General features: G+C 38.7%; 2 protein-coding genes across 3 annotated transcripts; one reads left to right on the top strand and one right to left on the bottom strand.

Annotated features, from left to right (window-relative positions):
* Window positions 1–1,007: 1,007 nt before the first annotated feature.
* On the bottom strand, window positions 1,008–7,933 carry LOC103978439 (probable 1-acyl-sn-glycerol-3-phosphate acyltransferase 5). 2 transcript variants are annotated; one of them, XM_009394241.3, is made up of 5 exons: window positions 7,749–7,933; window positions 3,658–3,707; window positions 2,978–3,556; window positions 2,580–2,710; window positions 1,008–1,525 (listed from the first exon to the last, which is right to left on the bottom strand). In XM_009394241.3, exons 3-5 carry the CDS (start codon window positions 3,547–3,549, stop codon window positions 1,086–1,088), a joined length of 1,143 nt encoding a protein of 380 aa, XP_009392516.2. In that variant the 5' UTR covers window positions 3,550–3,556; window positions 3,658–3,707; window positions 7,749–7,933; the 3' UTR covers window positions 1,008–1,085. The 2 variants fall into 2 exon arrangements, with proteins under 2 accessions (XP_009392516.2, XP_009392511.2); XM_009394236.3 differs by having other exon boundaries at window positions 2,978–3,707.
* A 1,672-nt stretch (window positions 7,934–9,605) lies between these two features.
* On the top strand, window positions 9,606–12,997 carry LOC103978489 (cyclic nucleotide-gated ion channel 4). Its single transcript, XM_009394300.3, has 7 exons — window positions 9,606–10,609; window positions 10,972–11,187; window positions 11,302–11,615; window positions 11,680–11,788; window positions 11,863–12,099; window positions 12,166–12,252; window positions 12,347–12,997. The coding sequence occupies exons 1-7, from the start codon at window positions 10,133–10,135 to the stop codon at window positions 12,857–12,859; spliced, it is 1,953 nt and encodes a 650-aa protein (XP_009392575.2). The 5' UTR covers window positions 9,606–10,132; the 3' UTR covers window positions 12,860–12,997.
* Window positions 12,998–14,431: the final 1,434 nt, after the last annotated feature.

Here is a 14,431-nt window from a genome sequence, read left to right as displayed (position 1 = left end):
TAATCCATCACAACTGGAGCAACAACAGATGGTAAATTCTTCCTCGATATAAAATATCTTATGGCTAGTTGATGAAGTGAGTTGACACAAGTACAGGATAAACTCACATTGGCTGCCGGCAAAGACAGATGACAGCATCGAAAAAAGTCACTCATTCTCATTGTTGCTCTGTAAGTAAAAGCCTATGGGATAACCTTTCCAGCTTTCATTAGAAGATAAGCATTTTGAATAAAAAGTGAGCTGGTTTCGTGCTAACTGTTGTAGCAAATCTTGCACACAGTCTCTTGCTGCACCTTCTTGTATGTTCTGAATTGAAAAGAACTGCAAGGTTTTCATGCAAGTTAGATATCCTCAAATCAGCTACAACCAACAGAATAGTAAAAGAGGCAATAACACTTCTCAACTTACAGTTGAGGACAATGCTAACAACAAACCTTTTAAAACTATTCTCTGAGATCTTTGCTCATCTTTCACCATAGATGCCGCTTGAGTTTAAATGACTCTTCTTGATACTTGTGAAGTGTCCCGTGAGAGTAGAGGCGAACCTGGTTGAGTTACCTAGCTGTATTCCCAATTCAGTCTGTGTTCAAGTCTTTGTGCAGTAAGATTTTCTAACAAAAAACAAATATCTTTGTCGATAGAAGAAAATTCTGCCTTCCTTTCATTCCATTCATCCAATATATTGCAACACAGAAGACCCTGACTCTGTCAATCCTAGTAGTCTAAGGAAATGCTACACAGAAAACTTGAGGATGCAGACAACATAAATAATCACTAGTATCTTGATGGACTTTATCTCATAGTACATGATTATTCTATATAAAAAATAATGGCATTCAAGAAACTGAAATTCTAAATCATGGATTCACTAATCTGTCAAGAACACAGACAATGCAAGAATCTTAAGAAAATTCTACAGCATCATTAAGCAATCAAAAGAATCGAAGAGACTTATTTTCAAGAAAAAATGTGCAGCAAATGATGATAAAAACACTGACAAAAAGATCTAGAAATTCAGCAGCCTAGAATAATGATATTAATATTTTTAATGGAACAAGATAAGTAAAAGAGTAACATGATACAAATTACAAGGTTTTGCTCTTGCCACAGAACAATGCCTTAGCAGATAGTGGCGATGGGAGTATGCTGAAGTATGTCGTGAATGAAAGATAAGCACAGCTGAATGCTACGTAAATTTTGAACCAAACAGACGAGAAAATTGTCCAGTACATGAAGATGCTTGTTAAAACTATAACCACGAAGCATTTTACTAGGCACATCAATGTGGAAATATCTCCTTCAGTTCCTTGATTAGGAAAATATCCAAGAGCAGTAAAATCAGATAGGAGTTGGTCCTTGAGCCTGAATCTCTCTATCAACCACTTAGCTGCATCAGTTTCAGATGTTGGTATCTCACGGAGGAGGACCCGTTGGACATGAATATGGACTTCAGAAGGATCCACACCAAAAACATTATCAATAAAAGTCGGGCAGTGATGTTTGTAGCCAATGGTGACATCATAAACTGTACAAAAATCAATATGAGATATCATGAATGAATGAAAACACAGAGAAGAAACAAGTCAAAAACATAGAAAGTGAGGTTGCAATAAGCCGATCAACTAACTCCCTCTATCAGTCACAATTTTTTTTCTTTGCCTTCTTTTAAGAAACCCAACGGGTGAAAGGCCCACAGAAAAAAAAACATTACCAGTAACAAATAAATTGCAGAAATAAATAGCAACTAGTTTAAGGATTGGATAATTGACTAAAAATGGCATACTCCTGTTGGATAGACTCCAGTTGAGTCCAACAAATCATTTCAATTCATGCCAGTTCCAATTTATTTCTGGCAGCGAGGCTGAGAAATTGGATCCACTTTCGCCAATGCCAGCACAGAATGGATATACCAAAATTAGCAAATAAGGCAACTATGCTTATCAATGGTGCAAAGAATAAAAATTGCATAGAATGATAGCTTGAGGATGCAGCACACGATGTTTGAGATAACTTCCACACTGGTCAATATTGGCTGTATATATCAGTAAAACAGCTAACCAAGATGCAGAGAGGGCAATTTTATTTGGTATGGTGCACTGCCTGAAAATCATAGGTTCACTACACCCTTTGTAAACACATTTTCTTTTCTTTATTTTCCCTTTCCTTTCACTATTCGATCATTTTACTTTTTTCCTACTGACTACTGCATCATTTATATACTTATGAAATTATATTTGTCTGCAGGCTTTTCCCTAAAAAAGTAATAACGAATAAATAAATGCAAAAAGAACTTTATTAGGGTTGCTTTCATTAACTAAATCTTTATTTACTAAATCATAGTTCTGCTCTGTCAAACCTCAAAGATGGGTTTCAAAAATTGAAGCTTAGAACAGGCAACACCTCATCGGTCAGAACTTGATCCATGGTATAGATCAATGTATATTCAGAATTTTAACAATGGATCACAGTACAATGAGACATAATAAAATAAATTTAAATGCTTCCAATGTAAATGTAGTGAACATAAGAAATACTAGTACAATCTGCCCAGAATATAGGAAACCCAAAGGCAAACCTACCCGCATCTAAGGAATTGCTTAAAGCTTCCAAACACGCAAAGAATCCCTTTGTCTTCGGAATAAGCAGATTTTTCAGAATTGGCAACCCATTTTCAGATGCAAACTGTTGGCTTTTTATACACTTCTTTTCACTGGCATACAAACAGAGGCATTGTTATTGTTAGATTCAAAATCCCTTCACATGTCTAATACTAGAAATGGAATTTTAAAACTAGCAATGTTATATTTCATGGTAACTTATTGTTGTTAAAACAGCCCACAAGGTACAGCAATTCACAGAAAATCATAAGACTGTCTAATTACTAAGTCACATGATACTTTAAGATCAATAGAAGTGATGTTTCTTGATTTTTTCAAAATTCCAAAGGGGTGGCACGATAAAGATAGAGAAACATTACGTATAGTCAGTGCCCTCAGGGAAAACAACAAGCCACAGAGGATCTCTGGAATCTTTAAAACTTGATAGCTTCTTTCCCATGATTAATTCATCAATTTCCCACTTTCTTTCCACTGCAATAAACTCCAAAACATGAAACCCCCAACCAAATATAGGCAGTTTCATCAAGCTGCTCTTAAGGATATACTTTAAGTATCCCAAGTGACCCTTCCTCAATGCAAGATCCCACAAATACATCCAGTCAACTTCAGTTCTGTGGTTAGCAAAGAGCAAAACTCGCTCTTCCGTAGGCACGGTTTCTCCAGAGAAAACCACCTTGGTCTTATTAATCTTCTCAAACAAAAAGGGCCACAGAGATAACCATGTAGCAAAGAGAAAGGAAGTTGCCTTCCTGCTGTAATGTACACTGACAAGACGCAATAAAAGAGTGGTCACAGGGGCCCAATAAACAATCATCATAAAAGCAGTCGAAAGTAATATTATTAAACATGCTACACCCCTGAAAGCCCTCAAAGGTGTCAGGTCACGGTGTCTCGGTTGGTCTTTCAATGTGAAAGGCTCATGGACATCCATCTCTTTCCTGTTTCCATTCAAACACTCAGATTCCATGGAAGTACAACCATTAATACTTGACATCTTGCAAAACCCATTGATGGATCTGCTACATGGCTTAGTCATCACCTTATATCAATGAAGTGGTATGTAGACTAAACCAAGATGCAAATGGAAACCTGCAGAATTAGTTGAAAGCGATATGAGTACACCAGTCGTGCCATGGACACTAAAATTTACATAGAGAGCAAGAATCCTTAGTCGCCAATATCAAAACTAGCAAGCAATTCATCACATATAATAGTTTTTAATCCAGCAAAACAAAAAAATGTATTATTCAAACATGGACTAAATGATTCATGTGAAAATCTCTCGAAAGTAACACATATTTAAATCACATTCTGATGGAGAATCTCTAACACTATAACTAATTTGTATGCAAGTTTTTTCTAAAATTAATTGTATATACAACTGCAAATTCTGATTGGCAATGCTTGAAGTATTAACAAGGACTTTGCTCACTAATTGAGATTTAGACCAATAAGCATGCATCACCAGTTACTGTAGAAAATATATATATCCCACAAACTATCAAACAAAAAATACTCATTTAAATAAGTGATTCAGTTATCTCCATGAACCATGTGACTCTTATGGGTAATTGTGTTATTACCTTAATTGACCCAGATATAACAAATCCATAATTTACAAAAGATTTTTTATTTCGATATTCTTATCTTTACAATGCTAAATATTTTCAACTGGAAAAAGATTTGTACTTCACAGCAGCGCCACAAGTGACAAAGAAGTTTCCTCCACCCAAGCCTCAAAACTATTATAAAAAATTGCAACTCGATCCAGAATCACCGTGAACCGACCTGAACTACTCAAATCGATCTGGTTCAATCAATTAATGAACTCAAACCAATAAATGAGAGAGGAAATTGGGCTAGGTTGCACAATGTTGACCTAGACTGGACCGGCCCACATAAACCCTGGACTGGTCACGTTCATCGCACATGCCTGTCCCAAGTAGCAGGTTAGGCTAAGATGCAACGGGCTAAGCAAAGGGTGACAGAGTGGGTTGGGCTGCAATTGGCTCGCAAGCAAGGACGTGATTGGCACATGGGTTGGGATGTGCTTGGCTCACAAATTGGCCCATGCCTAGCTCACAAACTGGGTTGCGCTTGGCCACACAGGCTAGGCCACCCCTTGCCACATGTACTGGGTGGCCTAGTCTGGCTAATCAACTTGACTTAGGTCAAACCCAAGTTTGACCCCTCTTATTAGATTTTAATTTTCTATTTTCTTATCAAAAACATTTTAAAATGTTATAGAATAACAATTAAGCATGAATGAATCATCAAAATAAGAACTTCATTAAAACTTTCTAAATTAAGTCATCAAAGCAAACTTCTAAATAATTAAATTTAAAAATATATTTTTTATGAATTAAACAATATAACAAATTAACGATCCCAAATCAAATAGTAGAAATTCACATATAATTCCTTGAAATAGAGATATGTCCAATTAAATGAATTAGAACTATTATTTTAATCCAACAATAAGAATTTCAGTAAATAAATTAATCTTAAAATTCATCAACTTATGATTTAAGCTTAAAAGACCATTATAAGTCAAGCATCATCAATATGAAATTAAATAATTAATGTAACATCAAAATTTCATGATCATCATTTATTAATTATAAAATTTCGAAATTTAAATATTATTGTGAATCATAAAAATTATAATAACTTTAACACAAAAATTTCAAAATATAAATCAAAACTTACAAGAGAAGAGTGGAGGACCTACCTCTTCTCGGGAATCCTATCCTTAATCTTTCTGCTGCCAATCTCAAAGAGGAATGAAAAAGAGGGGAATGTTTATATACGAGAAGATAAACCCTCCCCAAAAGGTAAGAAGTAATTAAATGTTCATATTTAATTTATTTTCACACACAAAAATATAATTTGAAACATTTATAGACAATTTTGTTAAAAAAAAAGCTACCTTTTTTATTTTTTTCCCAAAGGTGACCCATGTTTTTACTGTTCCCAAATGGTGCATCTATTATGAATAATACCGAAAATACTTCTTACCGGCACAAATGTTACTGTTCTCGCTACAATCTACTGGTTCATAAGGTGCACTAATCCAAGTGGATGGACTAGATACAGTGTTTTTCTTGTGGTGGCCAAAACGCTGTAACAGGCCAATTTTTAGTCCTCATTTGGGAGATATTGTTCCTAAATTATTAGGAATACCTATTTGAATCCTACTATAGTATACCAAATGGTCATAGTGTGTTTTGATTCCAATTGGCTCACTTACAATATTTTCCAATAACATTAGTTTTTTTTTGCGGTGTTGAAGACATTATAAAGCTATTGAAAAACATTATAAGTAAAATCATATTATATCTCTTTAGTTATTATTACTCGTAGACCATTACGATACTAAATTTTAGGCTTGTAATTGGCTTGGTTGAGGCTGCAAGTCTATTTGGGTGATTTATAATGTTTTCAAATAAGTTTTACAGGGTTTTTCTTAAGGTGGTCAAAACATTGTAACATGCTAATTTTTTATCCTTATTTTTGTGTTGTTGTTCCTAAATTATTATAAATATCTATTTGAATCTTAGTTTGGTATATGAAATGGTTTCTAGTGAGTTTTTATTCTATTCAAATCACTTATAATGTTTTTCAATAGTGTTACAGTCTTTTTCTGAGGTATTGAAAACCCTATAAAGGTACGAAAAAACACTATAAGTGATATTATATTATGCCTTTTTGGTTGTGATTGCCGATTAACCATTACAATATCAAATTTTTAGGCTTGTAATTGGTTTGATTGATGTTAGGAGTGCATTTGGATATATATAGTGTTTTCAAGTAGGCTTTACAATGTTTTGAAGTAAACTTTATAGTGTTTTTGATCGGTGTACCCTCTGAACCAATGGTCCCTAAGGTGTCTCCAAGTTTGGCTAGAAAGAACCATTGGGGTTGGTGAAAGATATTTTTGGTATTTTTCGAAACAGAGGACACCACCATTTAAGAAAAACTAAAACAAGGGGCACCTTTTGGGAAAAAAGCAAAAGGGAAGCTTCTTCAAGGAAATCACCGAACATTTATTTCCTTAAAGTTCATGTCATTGATTAGGAAATAAATAAATTAATATTTTTTAAATTATTTAATCAATGATTAAATTCATAACTTGTCCACACGATTAAAGAAATCAAATTTAATTAATTCACATATTACACAAACAAGGAAATGAATAATTCAAATAAAGTGACACATTAATTATAGTAATTTGATTTATAGTAAGGGGAAAATTTTCTGGCGATTACACTAATTTTATATACAAGATCACAAAAGAAAAAAGCATTTTTTTCGAAAATGGTTGTGCACTTGTTGCCACAGACAGCACCATCACCGTAGTCATAGTTTGTGCAAACAGAATGGGCAATCATGCATCTGGGATTGGCTTCAGTCTCCAATTCCCGTAGTAAACAAAATTTACCAATTATTTCACATAGCTAAAGACCACTGGTGTCATCATGACCAAACATTTAAAGTTAAGGATCTCTACCAGGGGCCCCTGACCATGAGACGAATTCAAGCAAAATCTTCGATACTTATCAGTGGCGTAGGATATGATCATCCTTGATATTCTTTTTGGGGGTTTTATATATTGGACAACGTGACAACTTATGAAATAAACGTTTTAATCCTGAAATCCTTTCAAAAACCTTTTGATGTTACATTCTGTATATCCTTTCACCGAAGATATTCCTTTCTTCCCACTCCTAGTAGCAAACTTAAAACGTTACCAGGATCATGAATTGCGCAAATAGCATCCAACAGAGTTGGAATCGATGTACTGGGTACGCATCATATCCTCGCAGCAGCCAAGGCTACATAATAAACATCACTCCTCAAACCTAGCTTATATTGTTGATCAACATACTATGAAAGGTCTGAACCACTCTGCCCACGTCTTTCTGAACATAGATAGATCGACTTTAAGCCCTACAAGTCAAGTAGAAATCTAGACCAACCAGACACTAATCACTACATCCCTTAATCAGAAGAAAAGGCAATCATCAGCATCAAAATCCGACCGAAACTAGGGCGAAAAAAAATATAAGCAAGTAAAAGGAAATCAAGACCAGATGCATGCAGATCTAATCAGATCAGAATACGGAGAACCTCGAGAGGATGCGGAGCCGATGACACAGTAGGATCCGGTGGAAGGAGGAGAATCGGCGGCCGAGGGAAGGAACGGAATGGAGTCAATTGGAGAAAGTATTAGGAGATCAATAGATCAAAGAATTTTGTGATCCGTATGGACACCAAAAGAGGCGGCCGCCGCGACACTCCGGGTTTTTTTTTTGCGTGGGTTTTACCTTTCGGTTTATATTTTCTTTGCATCCGTACTTTTTTCGTCGGAGGTGCGTTCACCCGCCTTGATCAACCGGCGTGACAAGTAGCGGGGCCCATTCAAGATCCCGGTCTGGCGGGTGCCACGCCAGGCACGTTTCGGGGTAAGCGTGGTGGGTTCCGCTACAGTGAGTAACAGAAGTACTTTTTGTTCTTTATGGTTTAGTTTTATTATTAGGGAACTGATGAGATAGAGGAGCGAGGATTCTCTCCAAGTCTAACGCATTCTGCTTCTCCTCCGATTCTGCTATCTACTCTCCCATCACCGCTCTGTCGGTGTGTAGTCGGACCTCAGAGAGATGAGGAGTTGGAGGGGATCCTTCCGACTCTAGGGCAAAGATGATGTATGGTGGGCCCACGAGTGTGGGTCCCTCCACATGAGGGTAGTAGTAGCTCACGCAACATGGTGTGATTCTCCAAGGGGGCTAAGCCGACAGAGGACGTCAAGATGCGTGAAATCTCAAAATCTGACGGTGGACAAGTTTGTCTTCCCAGGGAAGCCGAGGTTGATCAAATTGTTATTACCCATTAATTGAATTTAAATATATATGGATTTAGAATATAATTGCTATGATTTTATGGAATTATGCATACCTTTAATAAAAGATTAGGTGCCAATATATACTTGCAGTTAAGAAGTATAGTTTGACCAGTGAAATATTAGACGTTTGACTTCTTTCATGAAACTAACGCAATGAGTTGCTTGTGCAACCTATAGATCCCCACACACCACATAAACTGGGGAATATTTTAATGCCAACAGCATTTATAATTGAGAATTTGATATCAGGTTCCAATGGAAGTGTAGGTCATGATCTCTGTGACTGTATATGACGTATGGCTTTATGAATGAAATTGAGATGACAGATATGCTGATGAATAATACTTGTATCTTATTGTTTCGTATATGTCATCTTCTATATTATTCTTTTATATAAAATCATAAACATCTGCTTCATGTTTCTTTTATACCTAATCTAAATTTAAAGCCAATTGAGCACAGAGTTTAGTATATATAAAGATCAATCATCGAGTTCCTCAGAACAATGGCGTGTATATATATATATATATATATCGCGCGTTCGCGCTCACGACGGAGACACACATGGATGTCCGGCCACACCGCCGGAAACAGACGCGAGACACCGTATCCGCAAAAACGCCCCACAGTGGATTGTGCCGTACAGCATCGATTTGGCCATCGCCAACTTTCGCCATCTTGTGAAGAAACGAGAGGCGGTGGTGAGCGACGATCGATCTGATGTGCAAGCAAACAAAAGGAAGGAAGCTGCGCTCGCGACCGAGACACACATGGATGTCCGGCCACACCACCGGAAACAGACGCGAGACACCGTATCCGCCAAAAGCTCCCCACAGTGGATCGTGCCGTACCGCATCGATTCGGCCACCGCCAACTTCGCCAACTTGTGAAGAAACGAGAGGCCGTGAGCAATCATCGATCTGATGTGCAAGCAAACAAAAGGGAGGAAGCTGCTCGGAAACTGTCTTCTTTGGCCGCAGACCACGTACGTCCTATCTCTCTCTCTCTCTCTCTCAGAGAATACAAACGATATGAATGCCACGTCCTTATCTTGGTTTTGGTTTTGCTCTTCGTTTCTGGAAACGATGGCTAGGAGGGACAGCCGATGCTCAATGATTGTCTCCCATTGATGACCATCACGTTGATGATGGCACAGATCCTGAGAGTAGCAAAGTTCATCTTTATCACCTCCGTGTAGTACTGTTCTTATTAGGAACTCTAATATCTTGTTTGATTGAAACAAATATCTTTTTACTGGCCATTTTCACTATGAAGCAGCCGTCTGCTACAGATCGACAACAAGCACATTTTGAGTCAGATGACTTGGGCCTATGGTACAGGAGAGACTCACGTGATATATATATATGCATCTCAGTGAGAATCCACCAAGATAACAATCCCAAATTATATGGTTTCATGAAGGATAAATCCGTATGATCTCGTTGACTCTGTTATGAGAGTGAGTCAGCCTCTGCCTCACAAGGACAACTTCAGTAGGCCGATTCAATAGCATTTTGTTGTGCACAGAGCTCCTCGCCCCCTTCTTCAGTTTCCCTCCTCCTCTTACTCGGTCTTCACACAGTCTCCTATCTAGTAGGAGCTCTAAATCCGCATGTCGAGTGAAGAGTCAAGCAGTCGCTCCCACGAGGAAACTGAGGAGGATGGAAGCCAGAACAAGCCAAGTGAATCCACCGGAGCTTGTGACTCTCACAGGGGAAGATGGCTGCATGGTTGGGCTTTGGACCCCTGCACTAAATGGGTCCGGGAGTGGAACCGTATCTACCTCCTCGCCTGTGCTCTGGGACTGATCGTGGATCCACTCTTCTTCTACACGTTATCGGTGAGCGGCGCCTTGAAGTGCATCTTCGTCGACGGATGGTTCGCCGTCACCGTGACGGCCTTGCGGTGCATGATCGACGCCATGCACGTCTGGAACACATGGTTGCAGCTTAAGATGGCCTACGGCGCTAAGCGATCCGAGGGGGAAGAGAAAGGCGAGAAAGGTGGAGGGGGAAATTTCATGCCGATCTACGTGAAATCTAAGAGGGGCTTCTTCTTGGATATCTTTGTTGTTCTCCCTGTGATGCAGGTGATACTTCCTGGACACTGCCTCTTTGTCTATCGTATGGCATTAAGATAAATTAGCTGCATCGTTTCTACTACAATGATTAATCGTACGGCAAGAACATCTCACATGAGAACTTGCTGGATTTACCACACAAGGATGCTAAATCAGATCTAAGTTAACACACAACAGTTTAGGATGCGGAAGCAATTTACAGAGTTAGCAATAACTACATGTCAGTGATGCAAGAGATGGTTGATGAAGTTTTCCTGTTTGACCCAAAATTCATGGTTTTTAGGTAAAGATATCGATTAATGGGAGCTAAAACTCGGTAGAAATCATAGTCTTGCAAGATGTGTAACTAATAGCCAAAAACAATGATGCAGATCGTCACATGGGTGGGAGCTCCGGCGCTGCTACGGCGAGGAGCAACGACAACAGTGATGACCGTCTTCCTGATAACGTTCCTCTTCGAGTACCTTCCAAAGATCTACCACTCCGTCTGCATCCTGCGTCGCATGCAGAACTTCTCAGGATATGTGTTTGGGACTATTTGGTGGGGAATTGCTCTAAACTTGATGGTCTACTTCGTCGCATCACATGTCGGTATCCTTCCCTTACCTCTGATATTAACCTGTGAAATCCTGAAAACGAATACAAACATCTGCAGATCGTTGTGATCATATTAAACGATCGCTTTGGTGTTGTTATGATAGGCTGTGGGTGCGTGTTGGTACCTGCTGGGAATACAGAGGGCAGAGAAATGCCTGAGAGTGCAATGCAGCCGGGTAAAAGGATGTGGTCCAAAAACAATGGCTTGCATGGATCCCATCTACTATGGTGCGGCAACAAGAACAAGGGATGAAGCCAGGTTGGATTGGGCCAAGAACTTGGAAGCAAAGACTAGATGCCTCGATAGCAGTGACCATTTCCAGTACGGAGCCTACAAGTGGACCGTTTCTCTGGTTACTAACACTAACCGGCTGGAGAAGATACTCCTCCCCATCTTTTGGGGCCTAATGACTCTGAGGTCAGTCTCTTCTTTTCTCCTTAGGGATCACTCCGTTGATGCCTGAAGGCGTCTCTTCTTTCAGCACTTTTGGCAACTTGGAGAGCACCACGGAGTGGCTAGAAATTGTCTTCAACATCATCATAATCACAAGCGGTCTCATTCTGGTCACCATGCTCATAGGAAACATCAAGGTATGAAGACTATATGAACAAACAAATCTTGTTGTATTGGTGATTTGAGACGGTACATGATTGATCGATTGCAGGTATTTCTACACGCGACTACGTCGAAGAAGCAGGCGATGCACTTGCGGATCCGGAGCGTGGAGTGGTGGATGAAGAGGAGGAACTTGACGCAGGGGATCAGGCAGAGAGTGCGGCAGTACGAGCGGCAGAGGTGGGCAGCGACGAGAGGAGTGGATGAGTGCGAGATGATCCGAAATTTCCCGGACGGGCTGAGGAGGGACATCAAGTATCACCTCTGCCTTGATCTCGTTCGGCAGGTAATGCTTATCAGAAGTTGAAGATTTGGAGATGGCAGAGAGGTGATCGAAGTGCAATCGATGCAGGTCCCTTTGTTCCAACACATGGATGAACTGGTGCTCGAGAACATCTGTGATAGGCTGAAGTCTCTCATCTTCCCTAAAGGGGAAGTGGTGAGCACATGAACATACCTGACTAAGCGTCTCTCTTATTCTTCGTTACCATGTCTTCCTCGATCATTAGCTGCTCTCCCGTTGTGGTCATCAGATTGCCAGAGAAGGTGATCCGGTCCGGAGAATGCTGTTCGTAGTGAGAGGGCACTTGCAGAGCAGTCAAGCCCTGCGAGATGGCATCAGGAGCTGCTGCATGCTGGGGCCTGGAAACTTCAGTGGCGACGAGCTCCTGTCATGGTGCCTGCGGAGGCCGTTCGTGGAGCGACTGCCGCCGTCTTCCTCGACGCTGGTAACCCTGGAGCCGACAGAGGCGTTCGGGCTGGAAGCTGACGACGTGAAGTACGTGACGCAGCACTTCAGGTACACGTTCACCAACGAGAAGGTGAAGAGGAGCGCACGGTACTACTCGCCCGGATGGCGGACGTGGGCGGCGGTGGCGGTGCAGCTTGCGTGGCGGAGGTACAAGCACCGGAAGACCCTCACGTCGCTCTCCTTCATACGACCACGAAGGCCTCTGTCGCGGTGCTCCTCGCTGGGGGAGGAGAAGCTTCGGCTCTATACTGCGCTGTTGACGTCGCCCAAGCCGGATCAAGATAACTTCTTGTGAGGGATAGGCGATCGTGTTATTTGGGAACATGTTATGTTAATATTATTGTAAATCATATTTAAACGTATTTTATATTACCTTATTAAAATTTCAAAAAACAAGTAGTATTTAATAAATATGATCATTTGCTTCTCTGTATTATCTTTTTTGCTACCTTTATGAGAAAAAAATGGAGATGTAGAAATATATACAAGACTAAACATTATAGTAGAATCTTGATTTTGATTAGTCAATAATATATTCTTTCCGATACTTATTCGTTATCCATTCAGATATTTTATTTACTGTTAGTAACCCATTATAGTTCATCGTTGATTTGCATTGAATTGTATCGATACCCCAAAAACACTTTAAATCATGCATTTCTCCCTCAAAAACATTTATCCTTCGTGTCTTTGTTAATATTGATTGGATAAGTAATGCTAATAATGAAACTTTCACATCAATCTATATTATCTATTAGTTAAAGCTCCTAAATCATGCATTTCTCTCTCGGAAACATTCATTCTCCTTTGTGTCTTTGTTAATATTGATTGGACAAGTAATGCTAATGATAGAACTTTCACATCAATCTACGTTATCTATCTGTTGAAGCTCCTATGTTACTATAACTTATCTAGACTACGTTTCATTCTCATATAAAACATATTATCATCGATTTTTATATTAATATATATTATATTACTAAATTCTAATTACATATATCCTATGTCCATATATCTTATGGACTAGCAAACTTCCTCACGAAATCACTTACTCGTAAAGTATTCTAATTTCATTGATACTCATGGTAGAAGCTCAAACTTACAAGGAGATGATAGTGAAAGGATCATTGATAGAAGCAAATAAAGAAACAAATGATTGATAATAATTATATTTCTAATATATTATGATCATCAATCAATCCATGATTCAAAAATAATCATGCTAATTAGGAATCACCCTCTTTAAGTATATACAAATACAAAACATTACAATAAATAAGATCACAGCCTTTTACAGTACAATTCAGCACAATCTTGATGTGTGAGAACTTAAAAGCATCATTCAAAATATCACTTGGGACCAAAGAAATATCATATAATCTTTTTTAGATAACTTTATTTAAGAGATTGTTTGCTAGCAGAGGTATAAAAAACAGCATCACAAGGCGCCAAACATAACAAAACTGCATGGGAGGTATCCCCAAGAAAATTAATTCGATGCTCAAGTTAAAATAGGTCTTGAGTTTTTTAGAATTTAATATATTAGAACTTAGTCTCAGATAGCTTTAGGAATACAACTAAAAGACTTTTTATAATAAATTTTTTTATCGTTATATTTGGAGACATATATTAATAAATAAAACAGTTATATATATATATATATTATCTTGAGTGATATTTTTTCATATAGAATCTAGAGATCATGTGGTGTGGATGTGATTGTAATATTTAAGAAGTGACATTGTGTCAGGGTCTCGAGGTATTAATAACATGACATAGCATTGGGGTATTGGTTATATCGGTAGGGTATCGACACGTGTTTCAATCATATCGTTATCCTTGTATCACAGTATAATTTTTTATATAA

Source organism: Musa acuminata, chromosome BXJ1-1, assembly GCF_036884655.1.
Source record: "Musa acuminata AAA Group cultivar baxijiao chromosome BXJ1-1, Cavendish_Baxijiao_AAA, whole genome shotgun sequence".
Lineage (NCBI taxonomy): Eukaryota > Viridiplantae > Streptophyta > Magnoliopsida > Zingiberales > Musaceae > Musa > Musa acuminata.
Note: the sequence above shows the minus strand (reverse complement) of the source record. Positions and strands in the feature narration are given on the sequence as shown.